Source organism: Amaranthus tricolor, chromosome 6, assembly GCF_026212465.1.
Source record: "Amaranthus tricolor cultivar Red isolate AtriRed21 chromosome 6, ASM2621246v1, whole genome shotgun sequence".
NCBI lineage: Eukaryota > Viridiplantae > Streptophyta > Magnoliopsida > Caryophyllales > Amaranthaceae > Amaranthus > Amaranthus tricolor.
In genome coordinates, this window is record NC_080052.1 from 30,029,475 (window position 1) to 30,054,779 (window position 25,305).

Below are 25,305 nucleotides of genomic sequence, written 5' to 3' on the forward strand. Positions count from 1 at the left end.
TGTAAAACCCTAGATTATTGATTGGTTACACATCCAAACAAATGTTTTAACTTTGAGCTAGGCTGGGTCAGTTCATTATAAACTTACAGATTGGAAATATGGGCCTACGAATTTAGTTAAGGAGTCTTTAATGATTGGGCCTACAAATATAGTTTGTGCATTTGTGTCTGGTTCGGCCATTCTTAGTTGGGCTTTTATAGATTGTCAAGCAACTAACTCCAAATGAAGGCAACATTATCAATAAAAAAAAAACTCAAATTTTTAAGTGAAGCAGTCTTACGGTGATAATATTTTTATTTGATTAGCCTAATATATACTTAATGATTTAAAGTATTTACTTATAATAGTAAAGTGATCACTTACAATTTTTAAATGATCACTTTGTAAAGTCATATGATCCGATTGGTCTAGATTTTTTAGACTTGGGTAATGGATGTGTTAAGGCATTCCAGTAGCTATTGTTTAGCATAAAAAAATTTTTACTCATTCCATTTTTTTTAGTTTATTATTATACCCTTGTTTTGATTCCCCTTATTTTATAAGAGTAACAAGAACAAAGGGAAATCACTTTAGTGTTTTCTTTCTATATTAATGTTAAACAACCAATAAGTTTAACACTTATAAATATTATTTCCTTTACATAACCCTTTCTATTCCATTACTTTTTAGCCTCCACACCAAACGACACCTTAGACAACACTTTTAACCCTATGTGATCACATACAATCTTAAAGAAATAGACTATTTATATAGGCTTGTTTCATGATAAGACAATCGCATACAAGACTTGCTAATAAAAAGAGTGGATTTCATACCAACAGAACAAATATGGACGTAGGATTTAAAAAATTTACCAATATATGCTTTAGTTATTCTTGTGAGATACAATCTCAATGTGATGTTCTTGTGAGATACAATCTCAATATGAGATAATTTCCACATTACGGTGATTTATAAATCATCACAAAAAGACAAAAAGAATAATAATAATAATAAAATAAATAAAAACAAAAAAAGTAAATAAAAATTACAAAATTCTTACCCTATGCATACCATATTAAAGTGATTTAATATTTACTTAGACTTTTTTAATTTAGGGGACCTCCCTATAATGAAAAGGTACCATTAGGCTCAATTTAGGTCATAAATGTAGTGGTTATATTGAGTTAGATTAGGAACAAGAATTGAACATGTATTAAGTAGCAAAAAGCTAAAAAGAGGCAAATAAAGCAAGAACACTTTAGTATAGAGGTAGGGGTATTGAGAGCAGCAGATGATGGCGTAATCAATAGCAGAATTTACATCTTTTTTATCACACGCAACCTCTTACCTTTCTGTCCTCAATTCTACATTTTCTTATCTTTCTCTCTCTTTCTTTCACCTGCTGCACATCTCTCCCTTCCCTCCCCTTCCATCCCCCACTTCCCCAAAACCGCGTTCTTTGTCTCTCTTTTATATTTCTACTTATTTCCTGTATGTATTTCTTTCTCACTTTCTTTCTTTCATTAGTTTTCTCCCCTTATATTCATTGCTTTTTGTTTACCTATAAAGTTCTTGACTTTACCTTAATTTTTCATGAATTGGGTGTTAATTTTGTGCTTTTATTACCTAATTTTTGGTGGGTTTTTCTTGTTCCTTCCGTTCTTAAACTGGGTTTTTCCTGAATTGTAAGATACCCGTTTTATTAAGTTCTTAACTTTATCTTAATACATCATGAATTGGGTGTTGATTTTGTGCTTTTGTTACTTGAATTTGTGGTGGTGGTGGGTATTTCTTGTTTTTCTTTACGTAAAATGGGTTTCTCCTAAATTGAAAGATACCCATTTTATTTTTATTAATTTTGATAAACATTTTATCTTAATATTTGATGAATTGGGTCTTAATTTTTGCTTTTATAGCCTAAATTTTGGTGGGTTTTTCTTGTTTTTTCTTCGCAGAAATTGGGTTTCTCCTAAATTGAAAGATGCCCATTTTACTAAGTTTGCTAAAGATGTGATCTTTATTGCTTAATTGATGGTTATTTATGATCTGTGATTTTTTATATGGGTTGATTGATTATAATCTGATTGTATCTTTGGTTTTTGATTGTTGTTCTTCAGTTGACAAGTATTCTCTGCGCGTGTCCCTTTCCTTCTCCAATTTTAAACCCATAACAATTTCCATTTCAGAAACCCTAAACCTAATTATTTAAAAAAAAACTCAAAAAGAAATCCTATATTTGAACTTTTCCTTATAAACCCACTTACCAAGATCTAGCATTATTCAAGATGGAAGTGAAATTATGGAATGATAAGCGTGAAAGAGAAATGTATGAGAATTTTGCTGAACTATTTGCCATTATTAAGGCTACTGAGAAGCTAGAAAAAGCTTACATTAGGGATATTATTTCTCCTTCAGAATATGAAAATGAATGCCTCAAATTGATTACCCATTTCAAAACCCTTTCTTCTTCATTGAAAGATACTGTCCCCAGCATTGAGAGATTTGTTGATACCTATAAAATGGACTGCCCTGCTGCTTTGAATAGGCTAGTCACATCTGGGGTACCTGCTACTGTTGAGCATAGGGCAGCAGCTGCTGCTTCCTCCACCACTTCGGCCGCTATTGTAGCTGAATGTGTTCAAAACTTCATCACGGCTATGGACTCGTTGAAATTGAACATGGTGGCTGTTGATCAAGTGTACCCTTTGTTGTCGGACCTCTCGTCATCGCTGAATAAGCTTAGTTTATTGCCACCTGATTTCGAGGGGAAGACGAAAATGAAAGAGTGGCTCGGTCGGTTGTCTAAGATGGGAGCTTCTGATGAATTGACTGAGCAGCAAGCAAGGCAACTTCACTTTGATCTTGAGTCATCATACAACTCTTTCATGGCTGCTTTGCCTAATGCTGGTACTTGATTCATTTGGGTGAGCTTGTAAATAATCATATACTATATACTATTTTGTGCTCTTTTTGTTCTTTGTATGTAGTAGTTTATGTATGCATTGGCTGGTTTTTGATGGATCGTGAAGAATCGAATTGTTTCCTTACGATCTATGATGGATTTTACGCCGGTGGTCGCTGTGGAAGTAGGAGAATATTTTGTACCTGTGAACTGACTTCATATGTTAAATACAATCTGTTCGTTATCATTATACATTCTCTTGCTCATTTAGACATTGTCTCACATTTTTGGTTACTGTTTAGAATCAATAGAGCAGAATATACCCTTGATAGAAAGTTTATAGCCCCATTAATTAGTTCTTGATGAAGCCTTTTTCTCTTCTAAACCTTCATCAAATGGCATAACCCTTCAATTTCAGGGATATATTTTTCCTAGTGGGTGCTCTTTCCCTGTTCTTTTAGTTAATTAGTGTATCTTTTCCTCTTTGATGAACTTATTACTCGTGTGGTATGTTTGATAGATTAAGATTTAATAAGAGCGAAGGGAGTTTTTTTCGACTGTCAGTATCTCGTATTTTGATAAGCTTGTTATAGTTTGTTTTACACTATTGTTCATGTCGAAAACACAGAGTTTTGGATGACCTGTAAGTGTTTTTATTTAAAACACGACTGTAATCTAGCATGTAGGTTAGAGTCTCGATAATAAAATAACACTGCAATCTGTGAGCTTCTAAGAGCCTGTGTAGCAAAATGAGTGAGACGGATGGAACGTCTGTTGTGATAATACCAGTAGATATATTATTTTCTTTGGTATACCTTATGCTTTCAACTTCACTGTTCGATGATAAAGACTGCATCACTCTGCGCTGTTTCAATCTTGTATACAATGAACCTAGTCCGCTCATATCATGTGTATTTGATACGATCTACGGCTGCTTATTTTCCTTGATCCTATAGATTCCATGTTGGATTGAAAGGTAGGTTTTCCTAGATTATTGCACAACTTGTTTTTGTTTGGTTGAAGTGGAAAAACTAGGAAGTTCATTAATTAACCAAAAAACAGGGGACAATTTGTTAGGTAGTTCCATAATTTATCCTCAAGTTTTTAGTGAAATGTTTTGAACTGTTTTGTGGGCGTTCTACATACAAACCTGATTTTCTCTTTTGGTGCAAAAATTAATTATATACATTCGACAAGATAAGTTTAGAGCTGTCGGTGTTCAGCATTACAAAGATTACTAGCTTTATTTCAGAAGGAGCAACTGAGATTTATGTAATGTACTACATCATGAATGGAAACTAAGTGATGGAGTTAGTGTATTTAATATATATAAAGTTTCAGTTGTAATAATTAAACTCTACCTAATCTTAGACATGGGCATGGTTATCTTATTGTGTTCATGGACAGCCAAGCACAGATAGCTCTGGCATGGCCTGCCCTGGGAAAATGCTAACGTTTACCAGGTCGGATGGAAAGAATAGTGAAAATGTGAGATTGAAAGTGAATCAAAATGAACAGAATTGAATCGAACCGAATCAAAAGAATAGTGAGAACTGAGAATGAATACAAAGTTGTCTAAATACGGAGTACAATTTGCTTGTTTTAGAAAAATTTAGTGAGTTCCTTACTCCATCCGATATGAGTTAGGATTACGAGGACTTTAAATGCATTGAAAGAGTAGTGAAACGTCGCCCACTCACTGATTTTTATGATCAATATGTTGTCACTTTCTTTATCTCCCTTGTATATTTTGTCATTTGATATTTCTGCACTTTTGGCAAATACTTTTACTTTCTTAGATCTTACGTAAATGCTCAACAATTTTTAACTTTCTCTGTGTTCAGAAGAGAGAATATAATGAATAAAAGTAGCGGAATATATTTAAAAATAAATTTAAGACAAGTTTATTATGACGGACTAATATAAAAAAATAAGACAACTTCTAATCTTTCATTGAAAAATTATTATCTTTTAACCACTAATTATTAGCCAATATTTTGATTTTATTTGGTGACCTCTTTGCGTCATTTAAAAGATCATCCCTAATTCCATGTGTTTAAACCATGTTGATGATTTGCATGATGAGTAGTTGTTATTTTCTTCTTCGAAGAAAACCAAAAATACAAAATCTTTGATCCTTTCTACTAAAAGAAGGTTATATACATACTACTTACAACTTTACAAGTTACAACTAGAATACTCTTGTACAACACGGAAGTTGTCCTAATTCAAGTTCAATTTACATCTGTATCTTATTGTCCGTTTAAGCTACTCTATGAATGTATTCCAAGATTGTAAACTCATTTGAATCCATTTATCAAAAATCTAACACGAATACTAAAGATAAATTGAAAATTATGAGCAAAATTAATCTGATCTGAAATGTTTCAATCCTTTCATATCCGATTGCCAAATGTCTTGACACAAATACTTAAAAGATAAATTGAAAATTACAAGCAAAGTTTATCGATAATTTTTGGGTCGACATAGTGTAAAGATGCGCTAATGGTATTAATACAGTTATTGTAAGGCCTAAATATTAGTCGAATTATAAGATACCCTTGATTATTACACCTTTTCAAGCAGAAAATATCAATTCGTTTGTCTAGCAAACCTTTATAATGCAGCTGATACGATATGATGCAGCCTTGTTTTTACGCTACGATGCAACAACATACCATAGAAAAATAGTGACTTGATTATTCCACCCTTAATTAGACATCAATACATTTCGTTGGTGAACAGCTAACAGTGAAAGGATGGAGCAATAACACCAGAACTTGCAAACTGTACTGCTTATCAACATCTATCTCTTTCACTCTGATGCATTTATCACTTCACATTTCAGAACATGGACATCAAAATCAAAAGATTTAAAAAGCTGATAACTTACACTGATAGATTTAACAGTTACAATACATGATGTATAAAACAGTCACCCCTTGAATAATAATACTAACAGCAACCAATTTGAGATTGAATGAAACTCACACATCTTGCCGTTGTAGTTGCTTTTCTGTCTTTGCGATAGGAGTTCGATTCTCTGTCACCTATAGGAAGAATGAATGCCCCCTTACCCTCTTACTTGTAGGGATTCTCCTTATCATCAAATAAATAAGTGTAGCAACTTGATCAGATGGAGGGGTATTAATCATTGAAAATCCTCAACCATAACCGAATTAATCAGAAAGAGCTGGGGCGAGCAATACAAGCGCGGGAAATCAAGATTTCTTCCCAATCTAAACATGTACGAGCTAAAAAACGCAATCAAATTGATCAATGTTGATAAATATACATGTGTTGGTGAAATTCTAAGATGAAATAGATACACAATTTTCCTATAGAGGACAAAAAAGAGTAGCTAGACCTTGATCAATGGTAATTTGAAGATTTTCATATGACATTAAGGTCTTTTCCTCACATTTGTATGTACCGTTGCCTCTAGCCAACACCTCGCCATCACAGTCTATAATTCCTCCCTTTGTTGAGTCGTTGACACGTGAACCCGGCTCCAAAATTATGGCTTTCACCTGATACCAAATCAATGTGAAATATTAAGTTTAGGAATAAGAACATTACATTTCTTATGTGGAAAATGGATGAAGATTGAAGGACAAGCATCCATCTAGAGTTCATATAGAAAGAACCACAAAACAATTCCTACTGGAGTTCATTACATTGTAAGTAGTTAGCCAAAGGCAAAACAATATGTAAAATGTCACAACCCCAATGATAGTGCAACAACGGCTACATCACCACATAGCGGCCATATCATAAAGGTTTGAGTTTACTACAACCGAAGTATGGGTATTAATAACAGCAAAATCATTCGTATTAACTATGAAATCCATTTCGCGACTGATACCGCGACCGTGACCAAAATCATATTTTTGTACTATGACCCAATGCCAAGTGGCTCTCATCTATGCGTGGTTTGAAGGGGTCAACATATACAACCTACCCTTGTAATAACAAAATGGTTGTTTCTGATTGACCATTGATTGCAAAGACCATTTGCGATTGTATAAAAAAAGAAGAGATACACAAATTGATGGATAAAATTGCGCAACCTCGATAACTCACCTTGAAGTATAACACGTGTGGTGACTTGACATGGTTACCATTGTTCAATTCAAGCAATATTGACAGCAAAGCCAATTTCGAGCAATCCTTAATAAGGATTATATCTAAACAGCCATCTGAAAACTGCATGTAAGCAAAAATTATGCGGTGCATAAATTGACAGGCCGAAGATATAAAGGAAATGTACTGATAAGGGGAGTGCACGGTTGGAACCCTACAAGTCTGAAAGATGGAGACAAAAAACAACCCATATATTGGAAGTGGAAAGGAATATGAAAAGCTTGGATTTCCAAATCCCAATAGCATATGGTAGTTGAAAGAAATGAAGGGCAAAGGAGAACACTAGCAATGATAACATAAGTTGAATTTTTGATTCGTGCAGTTGATTCGACTTCATCAGTTTGGGATGAATTATAATTCCCCAGCTTCAACTAATGTTCAAAAAAGAAATCCTTCTTAGAAGAAATCTTAGTACTTATACAAGATTCATGTTATTTAATATCAAAGGAAACATTATCCACGTGTAGGATGATGGCCATGATTTCAATGACGAGCTCAACATGGCAGCACAAAGTAACAACATGATTGACTTAGCTTATATGTAATAAAACAAACCTGGGCATTTGGAGCTGCCAATGCTTTTTCACTACCCCAACGTACATTATGGATCCAAACTGAAACAAAAGGTCCTTCTATGGTCCTCCAGTTCATGTTCTTTAGATCAATGTCAGGCCCTACATGACCGCTGGCTTGACCATCAGTCTGCTTTATATTCAAAATGGAAAATGGCACATCTTGAATTGATGATACTTTTTGGCTTATCTTCTCTGTGTAATCTTCATAACCAGATGCAGGGACGAAATGAACGCGTCCATTATATTTCCTCAACAGTAATATTCTTTTCAGAGCCTGTGTGAAGAGAAGAAAAGAACACCTTCGAGCAATTAACATGGTTATAACCTTGTGCAATAGAATCTAGTTATTAAACAGAGAAAAAAAACGAAGCAAAATCTTGCATCAGAATTAACATTTAGATTCCCAGCAGCTCCTTTTAGAGTTATGGGTTATTGAAGAATATAAGCTATTTTCAGGAGCTCCCAAGTGTCACCAGCAATGCCTAGGTTTTAATCTCAACAATACGGGGTCGTGCGCAACATGAACAAAAATAAATCTACATGAGACTCAGTGACAAAGATAATGCTTAATCTGGCTTTATATAACTACAAATCTAGAGTTCAACACAATGCCGAAGTCTTAATTCCAAAAGATTCAGGTCGACTACATGAACAAATAAATCAGTTCCAGTAGTCGTTTACATGAATTCTCATTCTCCATTCATTTTGATTTTCTACATCTTAACCGGTAGATCTAAACATTTCATACCCTTTTCCACTCTTATCATCTAGGCCATCTTTGGTTTGCCTCGCCCTCTTTTTAAATCCCCCCAATTGCAACAATCCATCATTATAATCATATAAAAGAAATCAAATTATTGCCTCCCTCGGATTCTGATCAATACAACTTATATTAGAGATAGCTCCCACTAATGGCATGCAATAAACCAACCCAGGACCCAAAAATTCCTTAAACAGCATATTTAAGGCCAATATCTAGAGCAATTGTTTTTCAATACCCATTGAGAAATGACCTCAACAAAAAAGTTTCACTTGGTAACTCCTTGCAGCTGGAGTTAACCTTAATTGGATAGAATGGAAGAGGAACACAACACCACATGTTTATTCACCAGCTTCATTGATCACGAACTCATCAAATAGACGGACGAAATCAACAAATTCAAATCTCAGACATGAGTATGGGGAAAGAAACAGAACATAAATAGGATAACCCTTGTTAAGAAAGAAATAATGGCCAGTGTTTTTTTTTTGAATTGCAGTTTGTAACCAATAAACATGTCACTTGCTCGTTCAGATCCCAATCTTTTCTGAGCTCAGCATGTATGCAGTTTTATAATCAACCAGTTTAAATCAATTAAGAGAGCTTTGAAAGGGGCACAAGTAATTTCAATAAAGCATCACAATGTCTGAAAGGAGATTGAAGGGATTTTAGTACAGCTCACATATAAATCGAAACGAGCACTTCCCATCCACCTCCATATTTCTGATTCGAGGTCAATATCTGCCACGAGCCCTGGCACACAACTCAAATGAAGTAAGAATTCAATTGAAGAACAAGGGAAAGTTCAAGCAGCACATATGACATAGTACCAATGTTACTCATACTCTGATTTTGAATTAAACTTTGCATGTTCGTAGTCCAAAATAATGTGCCAAGCATCTAGTATCGAACAAATGTGCTTGAAGCAAAGTGTAAAAACAAGAGCATCATATTGTATTGTTCAAGTCGTAAATTTTTTCAAATTCATTGAATCTATACTACCCGCATCATAAAAGAAGCGAAAAATGTGTTTTTGGCTGATTCATGGAATATCTAATGGTTTCGGCCAATATTTTACATCACAAAATTGCATCATCCCCATTAACAAATCACCCTGACTGTTCACACAATTGCAATCAAAACAGCATGTTTGCACCGACTTCAAGTCAAATGAAAAGTTATGAGTAACATAGCATAGTAGTCTAAATGAATGATCATCTCATACCCCATGCAAGCATCAAGACACTAAAAAATCTTGTATTCCCTTGTAAAACAGTAGCAACATCGAGGGAGGTCTTGTGCCCTGCCACAGAAAAACACCAGTTGAGTGGATGAAGCAATGACGCAAGAGTAACAAGGAAATATGGCTCGTCAGCATATTAGTACTAACCCCGAATGATTGCAATAGTGGCATTAAATGCAGATAAAGGATCACCACCTGAATCCAACAAAGACTTAGCTACAGCGTTTCCACTACCTACAAAAAAAAATGAAAATTCACCAAAAACAAACATATGACGGATTGATGAATAACATTAGCCTTATATTACATAGCCAAGAACTATAGGTCAAACTAAATGCACAGAAGACCATAAGTTGCCATATTGAATTTAAGTTCATACGCAGCACACAAAGAATATGCTGAGCAAAATGAATACCTGCAGGAATCACACCAATAGGCATCTTTATAGCAGTACTCCAATCGTCTCTTTGCAGCAAGCCATTCACAACCTACTAAAGTCAAATGCCTGTAAATAACATGTAATGCTGTAAAAAAGGAACATTTATAACAGACTTAAAACATTTGAACTTAAATCTGCTGAGCATGCTTGGAGTAGGATTATGCTTCCTTTAACCTCATAGAAATTTCTACTGTTATTTTGGTTAGCAGGCTATGACCTACGGAACCCGGACCCAGATAAAGGTGTTGGATTTGAAAAGACATGAGAGTGATAAATTAATGTAAAATTTTAAAACACAAGAAACACTGTCATTTGGATACAAGAAGCAACAAAAACATTTCATATTATTGGTTGAGGAAAACAAAGTTTAAGAATGAACACAAAACGTACTCCAGATGCAGCTCACTGCTTAACCTGTAAGGTTATACCATGCAAACTGAGAAAAAATTATACTCCTTTTAAATAAAAACAAAGAAATTACGTAGTTTATAACATATTTTTGGAGTATAGGAAAAACTATATATTTATCATAAATAAAAAAAACATAACCTACTTGGAGTAAAAAAGAACAATAGCAATTGAAGACAAGATTTCTACAGCTTTGCCTAAGAAAACTGTATACCTGTCATACACGACATAAACAAATGGGTTTCATTTCCATGTGTTTAAGAAATTGTGTTCTAATGCCACAAAATCAAAGACACTTCTTTGTGAACAAGAACAAGAACATGGAAACCCTTATCATGCTGTATGTGCCCTTTTAAGTCCTAATAGCGGTCTTTTATCTTTATTACCTATCCAAGTTACGAGATGCAACACAAATTGACGTAAGATCGTCAGTAACAAATACATTATTTGGCTTTATATCATACTAATCTACGACCAAGTAAATTAATTCCGATGATCCTCTATACATATTTTCCTCCTCCATTCATTCTTATATATAACAAAAGCTGAATTCAGAGTCTTTATTAACAAACATATAAAAAAATTTATGACCCAAGCCACACAATTCAAATCATCATGCAATGTGATGCAAACAAGTCTCTAGTAGAAGATTTCACTTTATATCATAAAACCACTAAGAAGTAAAAAACAACATACCTCAACCAAGATGCCATCACCACTAACACAAACAACGCCATCATATTTAGTAAGATCCAGTCCGTGAACAAGTTCTTTTGCGTGCAGTTGATATTGAGTTTCTATTAACAACAACACACCATAAGTGACTAAGTGAAGAAGCAGAATGTAACTAGCAAGCACAAAGTAAGAACCTTGCAATGTAAATTGGATTTCGGCATCCTCAAGCAAAGGTTGAACAGTGTTCTCAAAGACATTTGTCGCAGACTTCTTCCCGCCAAACGGGTTCACCAAAATAAATAACCTCTTTGGACGACCTACATCAAGTTAACAGGAACTTTACCTTATTAGTCAATTGTCAATATATGTCATTGCTCATCATAAGATATCCAAGCCTGCAAATTATGAGGAAAAAAAAATAAAAACAAACATGGAACAAACTATTCATTGATAATTCATGGGATTACATCTCTCATAAATCTCTTAATTTATCTCCCGCAGAGTTAAAGTTCCCTACAATATTTGGTGTCTATAGAATACAGAGTACAGACATATTCGTACACCATAATGTCTAGCACAACTTACATAAAGATTAATAAAGGAATGATAGTTAGACAATCTTTGTGCAAACTCTCAGATGGGGCTGCAGTTGCAATGCAAAGACAATGTTGCGGTCAATGCGCATGATTTTGTGGTTATCGCAACCTATATTGCAGTCGCAGTAACTTCAAAAATATTTACAATGTGGTTGCGATACAGTAATAAAACTGATATTTTGCACTATGTTGACAATTTAAAAATCTTGTTGAGCTAAATAATTTCTGATTTTATTTTTACCAATGCCAAGCTTTATTTACGAGGAAAAATTTTGCTCAACGTCCTCATCCTCCTCTTGTTGATCAAAGAATAATAATCTTAGAGTTTAGTTAAAAGTTAAAGGTCAAAACCCTAGAAACACACACGCATGCCACAGGAACAGGCGTTACCACAACCATGAAAAACACATTGCAAATCAATATCAACATAGATGAGCACTAAAACATAGTGAAAACAATCATCCTCGTCATCATATCGCCACCATATAGTTTTTTGAGCTTTACCACAACCGCCAACCTTAACATAGGCGGAGAAAACAACAAAATCATCCGCATTAACATCGAAAGTCATTCTGCAACCACGCTAGTATTAGAGATTTTGCACTATGCATTAGACCACTCAAGCTAAACATCTACCATTTTCAGCATCTCACTATTCACATGTCTTGACATGGATCCACAAATCAATAATACTAGTATTAACTATGGTTTCCTATAAGACCAACAAAAGAAGAAATACATTCAACAGATCAATCATTAGCTAAAATTAGCCAAGGGCATTGAGCAATTGATCATCAACTGAAAAGAAAAAATTTTTGTTCATAACAGTTAAAAATATAAATTTGCCCATAAGTTTAAATTAGCAATAGACATTGTACAATTTGATTTAGCATTTACAATTCATGGGTCTTGATTAGGAATTACAAATTTATCATTAACCCCAAATTTCTCTAGCTAATCATGATCAAAAACTAATATATTCAAATCAATCAGCTACTTAATTTACACCCATATTCATTAAATTCACCAAAATATCTCTACACAATTCAACCAAATATGTTGAAGAACAGTAATTACCAAGAGAATCAAGAAATTCTCGAAGCTTCTGAAACCAAACATGAAGAGATTCATTTGAAGAAACCTCAATAACTAATTTCCTCCTCGCTGATTCCTCGCTAGGGAAGCAAAACAAAATCCCACCATTATTAGTTTTGACTACACATTTGAGAATAATTCTTGAACCTTCTAAGGAAATTCCAAGAACTTCTTTTTCTAAAGACAAGCATTTCTGATTTCCTAAGTCAATCCACTGGAGAGTACCGTTGGAGTTAAAGGTTAATGGAAGTTGGGTCCCGTTAAGAGTAACTGTTTCTGAGAGTATGACTGAAGATGATGATTCTTGTAGAGTATCCATTGATTTGGATTTTGAAAGGAAGTTGTTGGAAAGATTGAAAGAAGAAAATGGAGGAGGATTTGGGTTTAGATGTTAGGTAAATCAATCAAACTTGTTTGACAAACGGAGAAATTAGGATCATAAAAAGTTAATAACAATATAACATCTTCGGATTAGTGGTAGTAAGAGATTGATTTATATCGTAAAATTTTATAAAAAATTTTATATCATTCTCATAATGAAGAAATTTTGATCACAAAATTTTTTTTTTTACAAATTTTCATTTTATCTAATACTACCTCTCCGATGGTAATGCATTGAAATGAATTTTATGAAGAAAATGAGATGATTGAAGTTAGACAAGCATCACCTACTAAACGTGCCGATTAGGTTCATCTTTATTATATTTGTTTTTTTTAATTTTGCTACTGCACTGTAGTTTGGCGAAACATGAGGAAAATTATTTTTATAAGTCTCCAGTTATAAAACATTTAATTCCATTAACTTTGATATTTATTTGATTATTTCTTTCAAAAACACAAGTTATCCCAACTTTGTTCATTTCAAGAGGAACTCATCCATCTCAATTCTCATCATTAAAGGGTCTTCAAACAAAACTACAAGGCGTTTAAACAAAAGAATTATGAGATTGTATTTTATGGCGGTTTTATAACGTTTGAGCCAAACTAAAACAAGATGTAAAACAAAAGTATTAACTCTTCGTGTCCAGTGGTCAAAGATTATTAACACATCAAAATAAATTTTTTTATACCCGTCTTATATGAAACCGCAAGACAGCCTTAAAACAAGAAGCACATATACTAAATTTTAGGCTATTTAATCTAAATATAAGGTATGTCTTACAATAAATCGTCTCATAAGTTTTTTTAAAGTACTTATCTTAATAAATAATTTATCTTAATATTTTAAAAGTGGATTTTCTAAAAGAAGTTATCTATTTAAGTATAATTGTTTTTAAAGCCTAAAATTGAATGATATTTTTGTGGGAGATTGTGTTGGGTTTATAGAATTATTAGTGCTAGAAAACCAAAAATAACGTAAACAAACCTTTTCCTTCTTTCCTCTCCTTGTTACTCTCTCAAATCCTTGCAAGCAGGTGAGCTGTGAGCATGGAAGCAGAGGAAGCAGGTGCTGTGGTTGGTAATGGCATAAGAGGTCATCACATCAACAAGAGAGCTCTTCGTAACAAATCTCTTTCCATTACTTTCAATGAGAAAAGCTTGAGGTATTCATTCTAACTCTCTTTCCCAACTATAACAACAATCCAATATATTCAACTTTGTTTTCTATTCCCCTTTTATGCTCATTAAATGATTTTTCAATCCCAGAAGCTTAATTTATATATATGCTGTTGCCTGAATAGATTGAATTTTTATTTTTGGCGAAGTAATGATCTTTATATGTTATATCTGCCGAGTAAAGTGTTTTAATTTATCAATGCTGGGTTTGTGATATCTCTTGTAATATTTGTTGAGAATTAGGTTTTGGGTATGTCATGAATTTATTACTCATGGAAGAAAAATTTGAGATTATGCTGTATTTGAATTTTATCTTTGGCGAAGTAATGTTCTTTATCTGGTATCTGCTGAGTCTACTGTTTTAATTTATCAATGCTGGGTTTAAGATATCTCTTATAGTACTATATGTTAAGTTATGATCTGGGTATGTTTAGAATTTGTTGTTCATGGGAAAAAAAATTGAGATTCATGCTGTAAATTGAATTTTTAGCTTTGGGTAAGTAATGATCTTTATCTGTTATATGCAAAGTAAAGTGTTTATCTGTTTTATGGTTTAACACTAGTTTTGGGGTTTCAATTATTTCTTTGTTAATCCTTATTCAATTGTAATGGTGATAATATATATACATGAGTTTTCGAATGACTGTTTCTAAATAACTGCCATATTAACTGTTGTACTAAATAACTGCTATACATGTAACTGCAATACATAATCTAACATTCCCCCTCAAGTTGGGTCGTAGGTCACCAACACCCAACTTGCATAAAACTTCTTCAAAGAACTGAGTTCCAACTGCCTTTGTAAGAATGTCTGCTAGCTGATCTTTTGATTTTACATGTGGAGCTTGATTACTTGGGCTTCTAATTTCTCCTTTATGAAACATCTGTCGACTTCTACATGTTTTGTCCGATCATGTTGAACTGGGTTTTCTGAAATATTGATAGCCGCTTGATTATCACAGTATAGCTCACAACTCCTTGTAGGGGTGAATCCCAGTTCAGTTAGTAACTTTCTCAGCCATAGGACTTCTGTGATTCCCTTGGCTACACCTCTGAATTCAGCTTCTGCACTGGACATAGCAACCACCTTTTGTTTCTTGCTCCTCCATGTGACTAGATTTCCTCCCACTAGAGTAAAGTAGCCTGATGTCGACTTCCTGTCATCTCTATCACCTGCCCAGTCTGCATCTGTATATGCCATAAGATCAAGGTGACCATTTTTTGATGTAAGACTTTCTTTCCAGGGCATCCTTTGAGGTACCTGAGAATCCTATGAACTGCGTCCATATGCTGAACCTGTGGTCTGTGCATGAATCGGCTGACTACTCCTACTGCATATGCAATATCAGGTCTTGTGTGAGCTAAGTAGATTAATTTCCCTACCATGCGTTGATACTGCATCCGATATACCAATTTTCCTCCTTCAATCATCTGTAGTCCATGGTTCATCATCATTGGTGTTTCAATGGGCTTGCAGTCCAGCATCCCTGTTTCAGTTAACAGGTCTAGTACATACTTCCTCTGGGATATGAATATTCCTTTGTTTGATCTGAGAACTTCAATCCCTAGAAATTATTTCAGTCTACCAAGGTCTTTCATCTCAAATTCTTGGAATAGTTTTTCAAATTTACTATTTCCTCTCTGTCATCCCCAGTAATGATCATGTCATCGACATAAATTATCAAACATGTTATTCTCCTTCCTCTTTGTCTAAGAAACAAGGTGTGATCCAAATTACTTTGCATGTAACCGAATCTCTTCATCACAGAGGTGAATCTTCCGAACCATGCTCTAGGAGACTGTTTCAACCCATACAAAGCCTTCCTCAATCTGCACCCCTCATTTTCTAAGAACCCTGATGTAAACCCTGGTGGAGCTTCCATGTACACTTCCTCCTGTAACTCTCCATGAAGAAAGGCATTTTTTACGTCAAACTGATGAAGGGGCCAATCTAAGTTTGCTGCAATACCGAACAGAACTCGAATTGTATCAAGTTTAGCAATTGGAGAGAAGGTTTCTGAATAATCAACTCCATACGTCTGAGTGTATCCTTTTGCCACGAGTCGAGCTTTGTATCTTTCAATCGTGCCATCTGATTTGTATTTGATTGTGAACACCCATTTACATCCGACGACTTTCTTTTTATTTGGTCATTTTTCCCATGTGCCATTCTTCTTGAGAGCGTTAATCTCTTCTTCCATAGCTTTTCTCCAGTGAGCGGAAGTTAGGGCTTCTTCGACTGTGGTTGGGCTTTTGGTTGTATCTAGGGTTGCCTTAAATGCCAAGGCACTCTGTGACAAATTTCCTGTGCCAGACTTTTCAATGGGATATCTCGAACGTTTTGCTTCATACTCGGGATCATATCTTCTTGGAGGAACTCCTCGAGTGGAACGAGGAGGTAACATGATGCACTATCTACATTTTGACTGTCATGATTCCCTGTTTCAACTGTATCTGTGACGACTTCCTCATTCAAAGTATCAACAATCACATTATCATTGTTAGTGTCTTCTGGAACAATATTATCAAGATTTGTATGACTCACTTGATGATCAAACAGGATTGGTAGCGGCAGAGGAGTGGACAAAATGTCTTGGTGAGGTGACTCTGTAGCATTGTCTACTTGATCTTTTGGGTCTAGGTTGGACAACCACGAACTAACTAACCATCTGAGATCGTCATTATGCTTCTCCCCCTGACATTGAAGATGGTGGTAGTAGTATTCATTCTCGATGAACTCGCAATCCATGGTGGTATAGACTTTTCTAGTTAAGGGATCATAACACCGATAACCCTTTTGATTCCTACCATATCCAATAAGAACACATTTGACTGCTCTTGGTTCAAATTTGTGTCGGACCCTAGCTGGACAGTGGAAAGTGAACAAAGACTGTGTACCCAAATATACGAGGATGTAGAGTATGTGAGGAAGGTACAGAAAAATGGGTTTGGAGGGTGGCTAAGGGTGTGTGGTATTGAAGGCTCTTTGTGGGAAGTCTATTGGTAAGATAGTTGGCAGTGGCGATGGCTTCAGGTCAAAGATGAGTGGGAGCATGGGAATCAAGCATAATAGCACGGGTCATCTCAAGAAGTGTGTGATTTTTCCATTCTACCACTCCATTTTGTTGGGGTGGATTAGGACAAGAGGTCTAATGTATAAGGCCTTTTTGCTTAAAGAATTGTTGCATGTTAGAGTTAATGTATTCTCTACCGTTATCAGTTCGAAACATGCGGGGTTGGGTTTGGAATTGGGTATAGATCATATTATAGAATTCAACAAACACATGAAACACTTCAAGATTTCTGTCTAAGGAAGTAAATCCAACTCATTCGGGTACAATCATCAATAAATGTAATAAAGTATGAAAAACCATGTAATCCTACGACGGGAGCAGGACCCCACACATCAGAATGAACCAGCGTAAAAGGCATATCAGCTTTATTCAAACTATTAGAATACGAGTGTTTATGATTCCTCGCAAGAATACAAGTTTCACACTTAAACTCAGCTTTTAGCCCTACAAAATTAGGAAAAAGTTTTTCTAGATACCCTACTGATGGATGTCCTAGACGTCGATGCTAAGTCCACAGTTGTTTTTCCTCTGACCCGCGAACAAGAACTGCTTTGCCTTTTTTGAGTCTCCTCTTCCAAGTAGTATAGTCCACCTCTCTCAATACCATGCCCAATAATTTTCCCTGTCTGAACATGCTGCACAACACAACATTCAGGTTTCATGAGAACAGTACAATCAAGATCTCTAGTAAGTTGGCTTACTGACAATAATTTATGTGACAGGTCAGGTACAAATAAACAATTTTTTAAAGTGAGATTTTTTGTGAAAGAAATAGTTCCAGCTCTGCTCACTTTAATCCCTTCTCCATTAGCTGTTTTAATGATGTCTTTCATAGGTGTGTCATGAGTCAAAAAATCGCTCAGGTCATATGACATTGTATCGGTAGCACCACAATCAAAGATCCAACCCCCTTCAAAATAAGATGAAGTATTAAAAGAGGACGAAAAATTTTGGGATGGGAACAAAGAGGCACGTGACACACGTGACCCCCTTCCCCATTTAAAGGGCTGAGGTGCCTCTCTGCCTCACCCACTCCCCTTAACCCTACTGTATTTGTGCCGTTTGAGAGGGAGAGAGAGAGTCTCATTTTCTGCTCTTGGTACCTTTTCCTTCTCTCCTCTTGATACCTGTCACGTTCATGGCTTCTTCTCCTTGTTTCTCCCCTTCCTCCATGGATGCGGGTCCTTCTGTACTCCATCCCACTGTTGCTTTTCCGGTCCGATTTTGATTGGAGGATCGTGCCGGTTTTCTTTCCTCCTTTTTCTTTGTATCCGGCCACCACTCCGGATAACCTATGAGTTTAAAGCACTCGTTTCTTGTATGTCTTGTACCACCACAGTGGGTACAATTTATGTGAGTTTTATCATCTTCCCGCCGATAAGGTCTTCCTTTGGCCGCAAAAACTCCACCGGTGCCCGGTGATTCCAGATCTGATGAGGGCTCCGTCTTCATGATTCCACGCCTTATTCTTTCTCTCCTTATACTCGCATAGGCCTCTTCCACTGTAGGGAGTGGGTCTAGGAGAAGGAGATCTCTTGTAACCTTGTCAAATGTTTCATTGATTCCCGCTAAGAACCGGTACAATCGATTTTGTTGGATTAATTGATTATAGATGATGATGTCGCCTGGATCTTTCATAGGGTTTGATTGTCTCCTGTCAATTTCTTTCCATAGCACTAGTAGCTTGCTGTAATATGTTTCGATTGTGTTTGTTCCTTGTTGGATTTTGTTGGTTTTGACTGTTAAATCGAATATTTGCAGGCCGTCTCTCCCACTACTGTTAAGTGTCTCAATCCCTTGCCACAAAGTTTTGGCTGTCGGGAAATCAAGATACTGATTCACTAGGTCAGAATCTATATTATCCAAAATCCATGAGATAACAATTGAGTCGCTTCTGATCCATTGGTTGTACGCTGGGTCATTTGTGGATGGTGGGTTGTTGATGATGTGATTGAGACGATCTCGTCTAATGGCTAGGTGCATCAGCCTGGACCATTTTGTGTAATTCTGGTTTGTTAATTTCTCTGAGATTGAGAGGGTATGGGTGCTGGTCACGGTTTCGGTGGGCGGTTTGTTGGAGTTTAACTGTTTGAACAGTTGCAACAATTGTCCCATTGTGACCGGTTGGTTTGGTGCTATGACAGTTCTTGATTCATCTTCCATTTCTGGGCTTTAGGTAAGTTAATCGGTATATAATGAAGCTGTAAAAACGATTCAGAATTGTTGCCGCTCTGATACCATATTTTCTGGTTTAACACTGAGTTTTGGGGTTTCAATTATTTCTTTGTTAATCATTATTCAATTGTAATGGTGATAATATATATACATGAGTTTCAAATAACTGTTCCTAAATAACTGCCATATTAACTGTTGTACTAAATAATTGCTATGCATGTAACTGCAATACATAATCTAACATTATCTATGATGGGTTTTAGCAATCTCTTGTAATATGCGCTAAGAATTAGGATTTGGGTATGTTAATATTTTGTTGATCATGGGAAATAATTGAGATTTATGCTGATGTTAATATGTTTTTGCCTGAAGTTGCATAAAGAATTACGAAAAACAATGATGACTGTAAATGATGTTTTTTGTCTAATAATTGTGTCAATATTGATGACTATTCTCTACTTAGTTTGTAAGGAATTGGAGAAGGTTAGAAGTTATAGTATTAACTATTAATGCTGGTGGTTATTTCCAATGAGAAATATGAAGTTAGAGACGTTATAGTATGGATTATGTAATGATAGATATCTTTTAATTGGTATCGCTGAGTAATTTGGTGTGTTGGTAATTTCCAAAGAGAAATGTGAATGTATTATCTATGGAAACATTGTGGAAAACTGTCAGCTTAGGGAAGGATTTGAAAACGATGGAATACGATTTACATGTTGGGCCTATGTAGTGCATAGGAGGAAATAGGAATTACCTGGTTCTGGAAGAGACGAAAGCAAGGAAGACAACTTTGCTCTAGATCTTTAAGGTGTTAGGAATATCATTGGGAAAGGTGTTGGTATCTGAGAAAGTTTTCAAATTGGTTGATAATTGCGTTCGGCTAATGTTATTTTTGGGGTTTTTTACCTCATCAACATCTGATAACATAGATAGAGTGAGTTTATGGTGCTATGAATTGTGGGACCCGACGTGATTATGAGATTGGTGTGGCTCTTAAGCATATGCTTCTTATCGAGGCATTGGTCTTGGTGGCATTGTATCTATTATTTCAAGATGAATTGGCATGGTCTAAACCATTCAATGGTTAAAGTAACTCAATTAAATTTCATGACATGAACAAAATTGTGGGGTTTCTTGAAATGTTTATACTAAATAATTATGAATTATAGTATGTTAACCTGTCAATTCTCTGTGCAATTGAGGGACGTTGTTTTTTCAAGCCACTTCGGCATATTTTCTTAAAATTTGAGCGAAGTTTAGGGTTGCGATCAACTGTCATGTAGCCACTAACCATCTTGTTTGTGAAATAAAATATTGTCTCTGCTTGGAGCTATAATCCAACTTATGTTTTCGCATAGAGTTGTGTTTGAGCTTAGATTTATTAAGGCTAGGGTCATGCTTCTTGTGAGCTTAGATTTATTTAAGGCTAGGGTCATATGTTTTGTGAGCTTAGGGGTGTGAATTTACTGATGTGGTGAGTGCAGAACCTGTTAAGGAATTGCAGAATGTAACAGTGATTTGATTGACACAGGGACTTTGTTGATGGATTTCATAAGCGTAAGAAGAAGCGGAGAAAGGAAGCTCTGAAGCAACAAGAAGAAGCAGAGAGACGCAAGCGCCTTGAAGATCGTAAGTGGGTATGTTCATCATTTGTGTATCCCATATTAGTTATGACTATTGGTGTATTTTGATTGTTCATTTTCTTGTCATTGTATATCTTTAGGTTATTAAGATGAAAATGCTTAAATTTTTATCATGTCATGTATGACCGTATGTGTTGAAGTCTAGTTATGTTTAGCCATAATTGAGACACCCCTGGTTTCTGTCCTTGTTTGTTTGTTTAATTCCGAGACCAATAAGAGATTTTCACTTTTCAAGTGTTGTCGAGTTAAGTCATAGACAAGGGTATATGAGGAAGATTGCATATATATTCAAATAAAATGAATATCAAGTATCATACATACTAGTAATCTTCTATTACCTTTATCGTTTTTCCTTGTGCCATCTGAAAGCTGAACCATGTCTAGTTTTAGTTATATGTTGCTTGAAACCTTGCTTGTTTGCATTGTTGAAAATCTTAATCTAATTATAGGTGAATTTGGATGGGGAAAAGTGGGTCCTATGGAAGATATCAGAAGAGGTGTTCCATATGCTTGTTTTGCTATTGCTTAAGTTTGCACTCTGCCTAACATGGGGAAACTGACCTTTTTCTCTATGTCAAGGAGAGCATAGGGTATTCCGTATATGCTCTTGCTTAAAATTAACTTGTATACCCTGTTTGAAAGTCCTTGCGATTTTTCGACAAGTTTTGCCACGATATGATTGCCTTGAAGCACCATACTTTGAGTTCTCATATCTGCGTCATCCATCTCCTATTGCAAATTTGTGTTGGTATCACCTGGACCTTTTGCTCATGCATCATGTGACAATATTTACTCGTCATGTAGCACACACTCTTAATTTCTAACTAATGTTTGTGAAACTAATGTTGATGAAGATGATTGAATACCAACTGTATAATATTTACTTAATGTTTGTGAAACTAATGTTGATGAAGATGATTAAATACCAATATTTACTTGTATAATAGTTTTATGAAATTCTGTCAATTAATCAATATGAGGGTGTTTGGCAATTGGTTGTTGGCTAGTTCAGTTGGCTTTTTTTATGAGCAATTTACACTTAGCATTAATACTTTTTGTTAGTTGTTCAGCTAGATGTATAATTGAAGTGTTAAGAAGTTGTTAAGTAAAAATTAATCGGTGACCGTGGGTGTTTATCAAAGAAAAAGTGGGCATAAAGCCAAAAAATTAATGAACAAGCGACTTAGCAGTTCTTTTGTTTTGGCTTAAAAGCTAGCTTTTCAACCAGCTTAAAAAGTCATTTACCAAACACTTTTTTTAGTTGTTTAACCAACTGAGAAGCCAAAAGCCAAAAAGTCAAACAATAATCTAGTAAAAAAAAAACCATTTGCTGAACACATATGACTTGAAGCACCAAGAGTTTTGTCCTTCCTTGCTATAAGATCATAGGTGGCAAATATTTAAGAATCAAGATATGACATGGCCTAACCAAGCTTTTGTTTAAAGTGTCTTAACTTGGTTTCCTTTTTGCTACAGAGAAGAAAGGAAAAAGAATATGCCCTGTATGGTGGGACATCGCCACCTGAAGCTGACGCTGCGTTGGATGATGAAGATGTGGAGCATAGTGATAAGATGGAACTAAACCCATCAGTTTCTGGTACTGTCTCCCCTTATGGAAGTCTGCTTTTTCATTAAATTGGTTATACAGCTTGATTTTATTAATTTTGTTTCATTTTTCATATGGTGCAAGAGATATACTTTCTCTAATCCACTGTTATTTTCACCCGTCGCTTAGCTGATTGATTGTGAGTCGGTCTAATACATTAGTAATGCCCTTTTGTGATGAACAAACATACATCCTACAAGTAAACTGAGTCTTGGGTGATACCGAGTCTTGTTTCGCGCTATACCAGTATTATGAATTTTGAGATTTTACCGATGGAGAAATCGTGTCACTCCAATCAAAAGTGGTAATCTTTCTCTCGGAATGACTTCATACACAATAATCAAAAGTCAGCAAAGCATACTAAATACTATAAAATCAATCAAAGGAACTCAAAAAGATTCATACTCTTCTTTATATCCAAGACAACCAATGGTTTGTGACCTTGAAAATAAACTTTTGTTAGCTTTTCAGATGCTATAGTTAATAATGACAAGATTCTTATCTAAAAATGGATTATATATATGCTTTGATACCAATGAATTCCTTTACATTGTCCTATGATACTCTTTGCTTGGAGTTTGTATATCGAGTATCGACATTGACGTTGTTGGGGTGCATGTGAGATACTAGTTTCTTTGGCAAAAGCAGATTTTGCGGATAAAATACAATGTCTAATATTGCTACTTTGTGGGAAGCTGTGGGAAGCTTATGCTTTACTCTTAACTAAATTTTGACACTTTATGCACTTTTTTCTATTGGAGGGATGAAAGCATATGATAATGGCGATATGATGGTTACTGTTACAACGAGGGCTATCACTCGTGAAGAAGATTATCCTACCCAAAAAGCAGCAGCACCACCGTCATCAGTGTCTACTGACGGAGCTGAGAAAAAGCATAATATTCCTGTTAGCAAGAAGAAATCCTTTAAAAAAGTCCGTAAAGGTAGATCCCGACCAAAGCTAAATTCCAAAAGGGATCGAAGGAAAGGGAAGAATAATGCTAATAAGAGACGGCACTAGCTTATGAATACCATTTTGTGACTTTTAATCAAGACTTTCATTTTCTTTTGGTGATTTTGCTTCTGAATATTATCAAGGGTAAGAGTAAGACCTTGCCGTTTGGGTGCCTAGATTGTAACCACTCGATAGCATCGGAGTAATGTAATGTTTTTGATGATTTTGTCTAGTGCTTAAAGCCTTAATGATGAGCTTTTTTAGACATGGTCCACGAATTTCTTTGTTTTAGGCTACCCTTTTCGCAACCATGGAACATGATTGTCTTTCCAGTGTCATGTCGATATAGTTACAATTCATACGCAGACAACGCTAACTCATTAGCCTACGTTCGTCTGTGCCTGTTACTCAAATAATGCAGCTGAGGCATGGCCCTACAATCCTCCTGGGTTCCAAGCCTCCAACTATGTTTTCTGTCATGTTGCAGGTTTCTTGCCATCTTTTTCTTTCTACCAATCTTTTTTGGTTTGGAATTGTTCAAATTTCAAACTCAATTACACCCAAGTACTCCCTGCTGCATATCAGTGTTAACACTGAGATGGGAAAAATGGGTCAAAGGGTAATCACGTGATGATTTTTCAGATTCCTATTCTGCACGTTATTCATCATTAGAAATAAGTACTCTTATCCCTTTCAATCTTAAAAACTTCTATCGAATTAAGTGGCTTTAATTTCCACTTCAACCTAAGTAAGATTTACCACACTTGAATGCACACAATATTACTTTTATAAAAATAAGATATTATTTTTAATTGACTTTTGATAATATACATAATCTGTAAGGCATAACGAAATCATGCGCGACTCCCTGCAACTAACTTTTTGCAGTTTTATAATAATCTGAAACCAATATTAATACTATAGTTTTCAAAGTCTAAATATTTGAGAAAATTTTAGTTGTTCTTTTTAACTGTATTCTTACATATTTCTGAATATTTTTGTGATTTTAATTAGGTGGGTGAGTTGCTCGTATGGATTCACACAAAGGGCGAATAAAAATGCTTTATAATCTATAAATTTGTGTTCGTCTTTCATATATATTTTTCAAAAATTAAACTTATATGTAACTAAAATAAAGAAAAATTAGTATAAGTCAATGTGAATTAATATTAAAGAAAAATTAGTATAAGTCAATGTGAATCAATATTGAAGAAAAATTAGAGCAAAAGAAGTCGAGGAATACCTAGGATAACGTGAGAGGAACAAATTAAAAGTAACATGCATGAACTTCGCCTCTCCAAAGACCTGACTAGGGATACAGACAGTTGGCAGTATCTTATTCACGTCTTAGATTACTAAACTCGTTCCTTTTACCCATCGTTTGTTATTGTTCATTGTCTTTAATTAGCTCTTTTTACCTCCTTCTTTGCTTTTATCTTTATTTTTAATTATTTGTACGTATTCTATTTGGTTT

At 35.1% G+C, this 25,305-nt stretch overlaps 3 protein-coding genes across 4 annotated transcripts; 2 read left to right on the forward strand and 1 right to left on the reverse strand.

Moving 5' to 3' along the window:
* Positions 1–1,194: 1,194 nt before the first annotated feature.
* LOC130814928 (vacuolar protein sorting-associated protein 28 homolog 2) lies at positions 1,195–3,134 on the forward strand. Of its 2 annotated transcripts, none has more exons than XM_057681207.1 (2): positions 1,195–1,667; positions 2,100–3,134. In XM_057681207.1, exon 2 carries the CDS (start codon positions 2,268–2,270, stop codon positions 2,895–2,897), a length of 630 nt encoding a protein of 209 aa, XP_057537190.1. In that variant the 5' UTR covers positions 1,195–1,667; positions 2,100–2,267; the 3' UTR covers positions 2,898–3,134. The 2 variants fall into 2 exon arrangements, with proteins under 2 accessions (XP_057537190.1, XP_057537189.1); XM_057681206.1 differs by having other exon boundaries at positions 1,195–1,473.
* Positions 3,135–5,261: 2,127 nt separating this feature from the next.
* LOC130814927 (sphingosine kinase 1-like) lies at positions 5,262–13,295 on the reverse strand. Its single transcript, XM_057681205.1, has 10 exons — positions 12,801–13,295; positions 11,322–11,444; positions 11,149–11,249; positions 10,021–10,093; positions 9,753–9,839; positions 9,588–9,665; positions 9,045–9,115; positions 7,583–7,876; positions 6,968–7,090; positions 5,262–6,414 (listed from the first exon to the last, which is right to left on the reverse strand). The coding sequence occupies exons 1-10, from the start codon at positions 13,135–13,137 to the stop codon at positions 6,223–6,225; spliced, it is 1,479 nt and encodes a 492-aa protein (XP_057537188.1). The 5' UTR covers positions 13,138–13,295; the 3' UTR covers positions 5,262–6,222.
* An 836-nt stretch (positions 13,296–14,131) lies between these two features.
* On the forward strand, positions 14,132–24,054 carry LOC130814929 (uncharacterized). The gene is made up of 4 exons (XM_057681208.1): positions 14,132–14,362; positions 21,159–21,264; positions 22,747–22,867; positions 23,638–24,054. Exons 1-4 carry the CDS (start codon positions 14,247–14,249, stop codon positions 23,895–23,897), a joined length of 603 nt encoding a protein of 200 aa, XP_057537191.1. The 5' UTR covers positions 14,132–14,246; the 3' UTR covers positions 23,898–24,054.
* Positions 24,055–25,305: the final 1,251 nt, after the last annotated feature.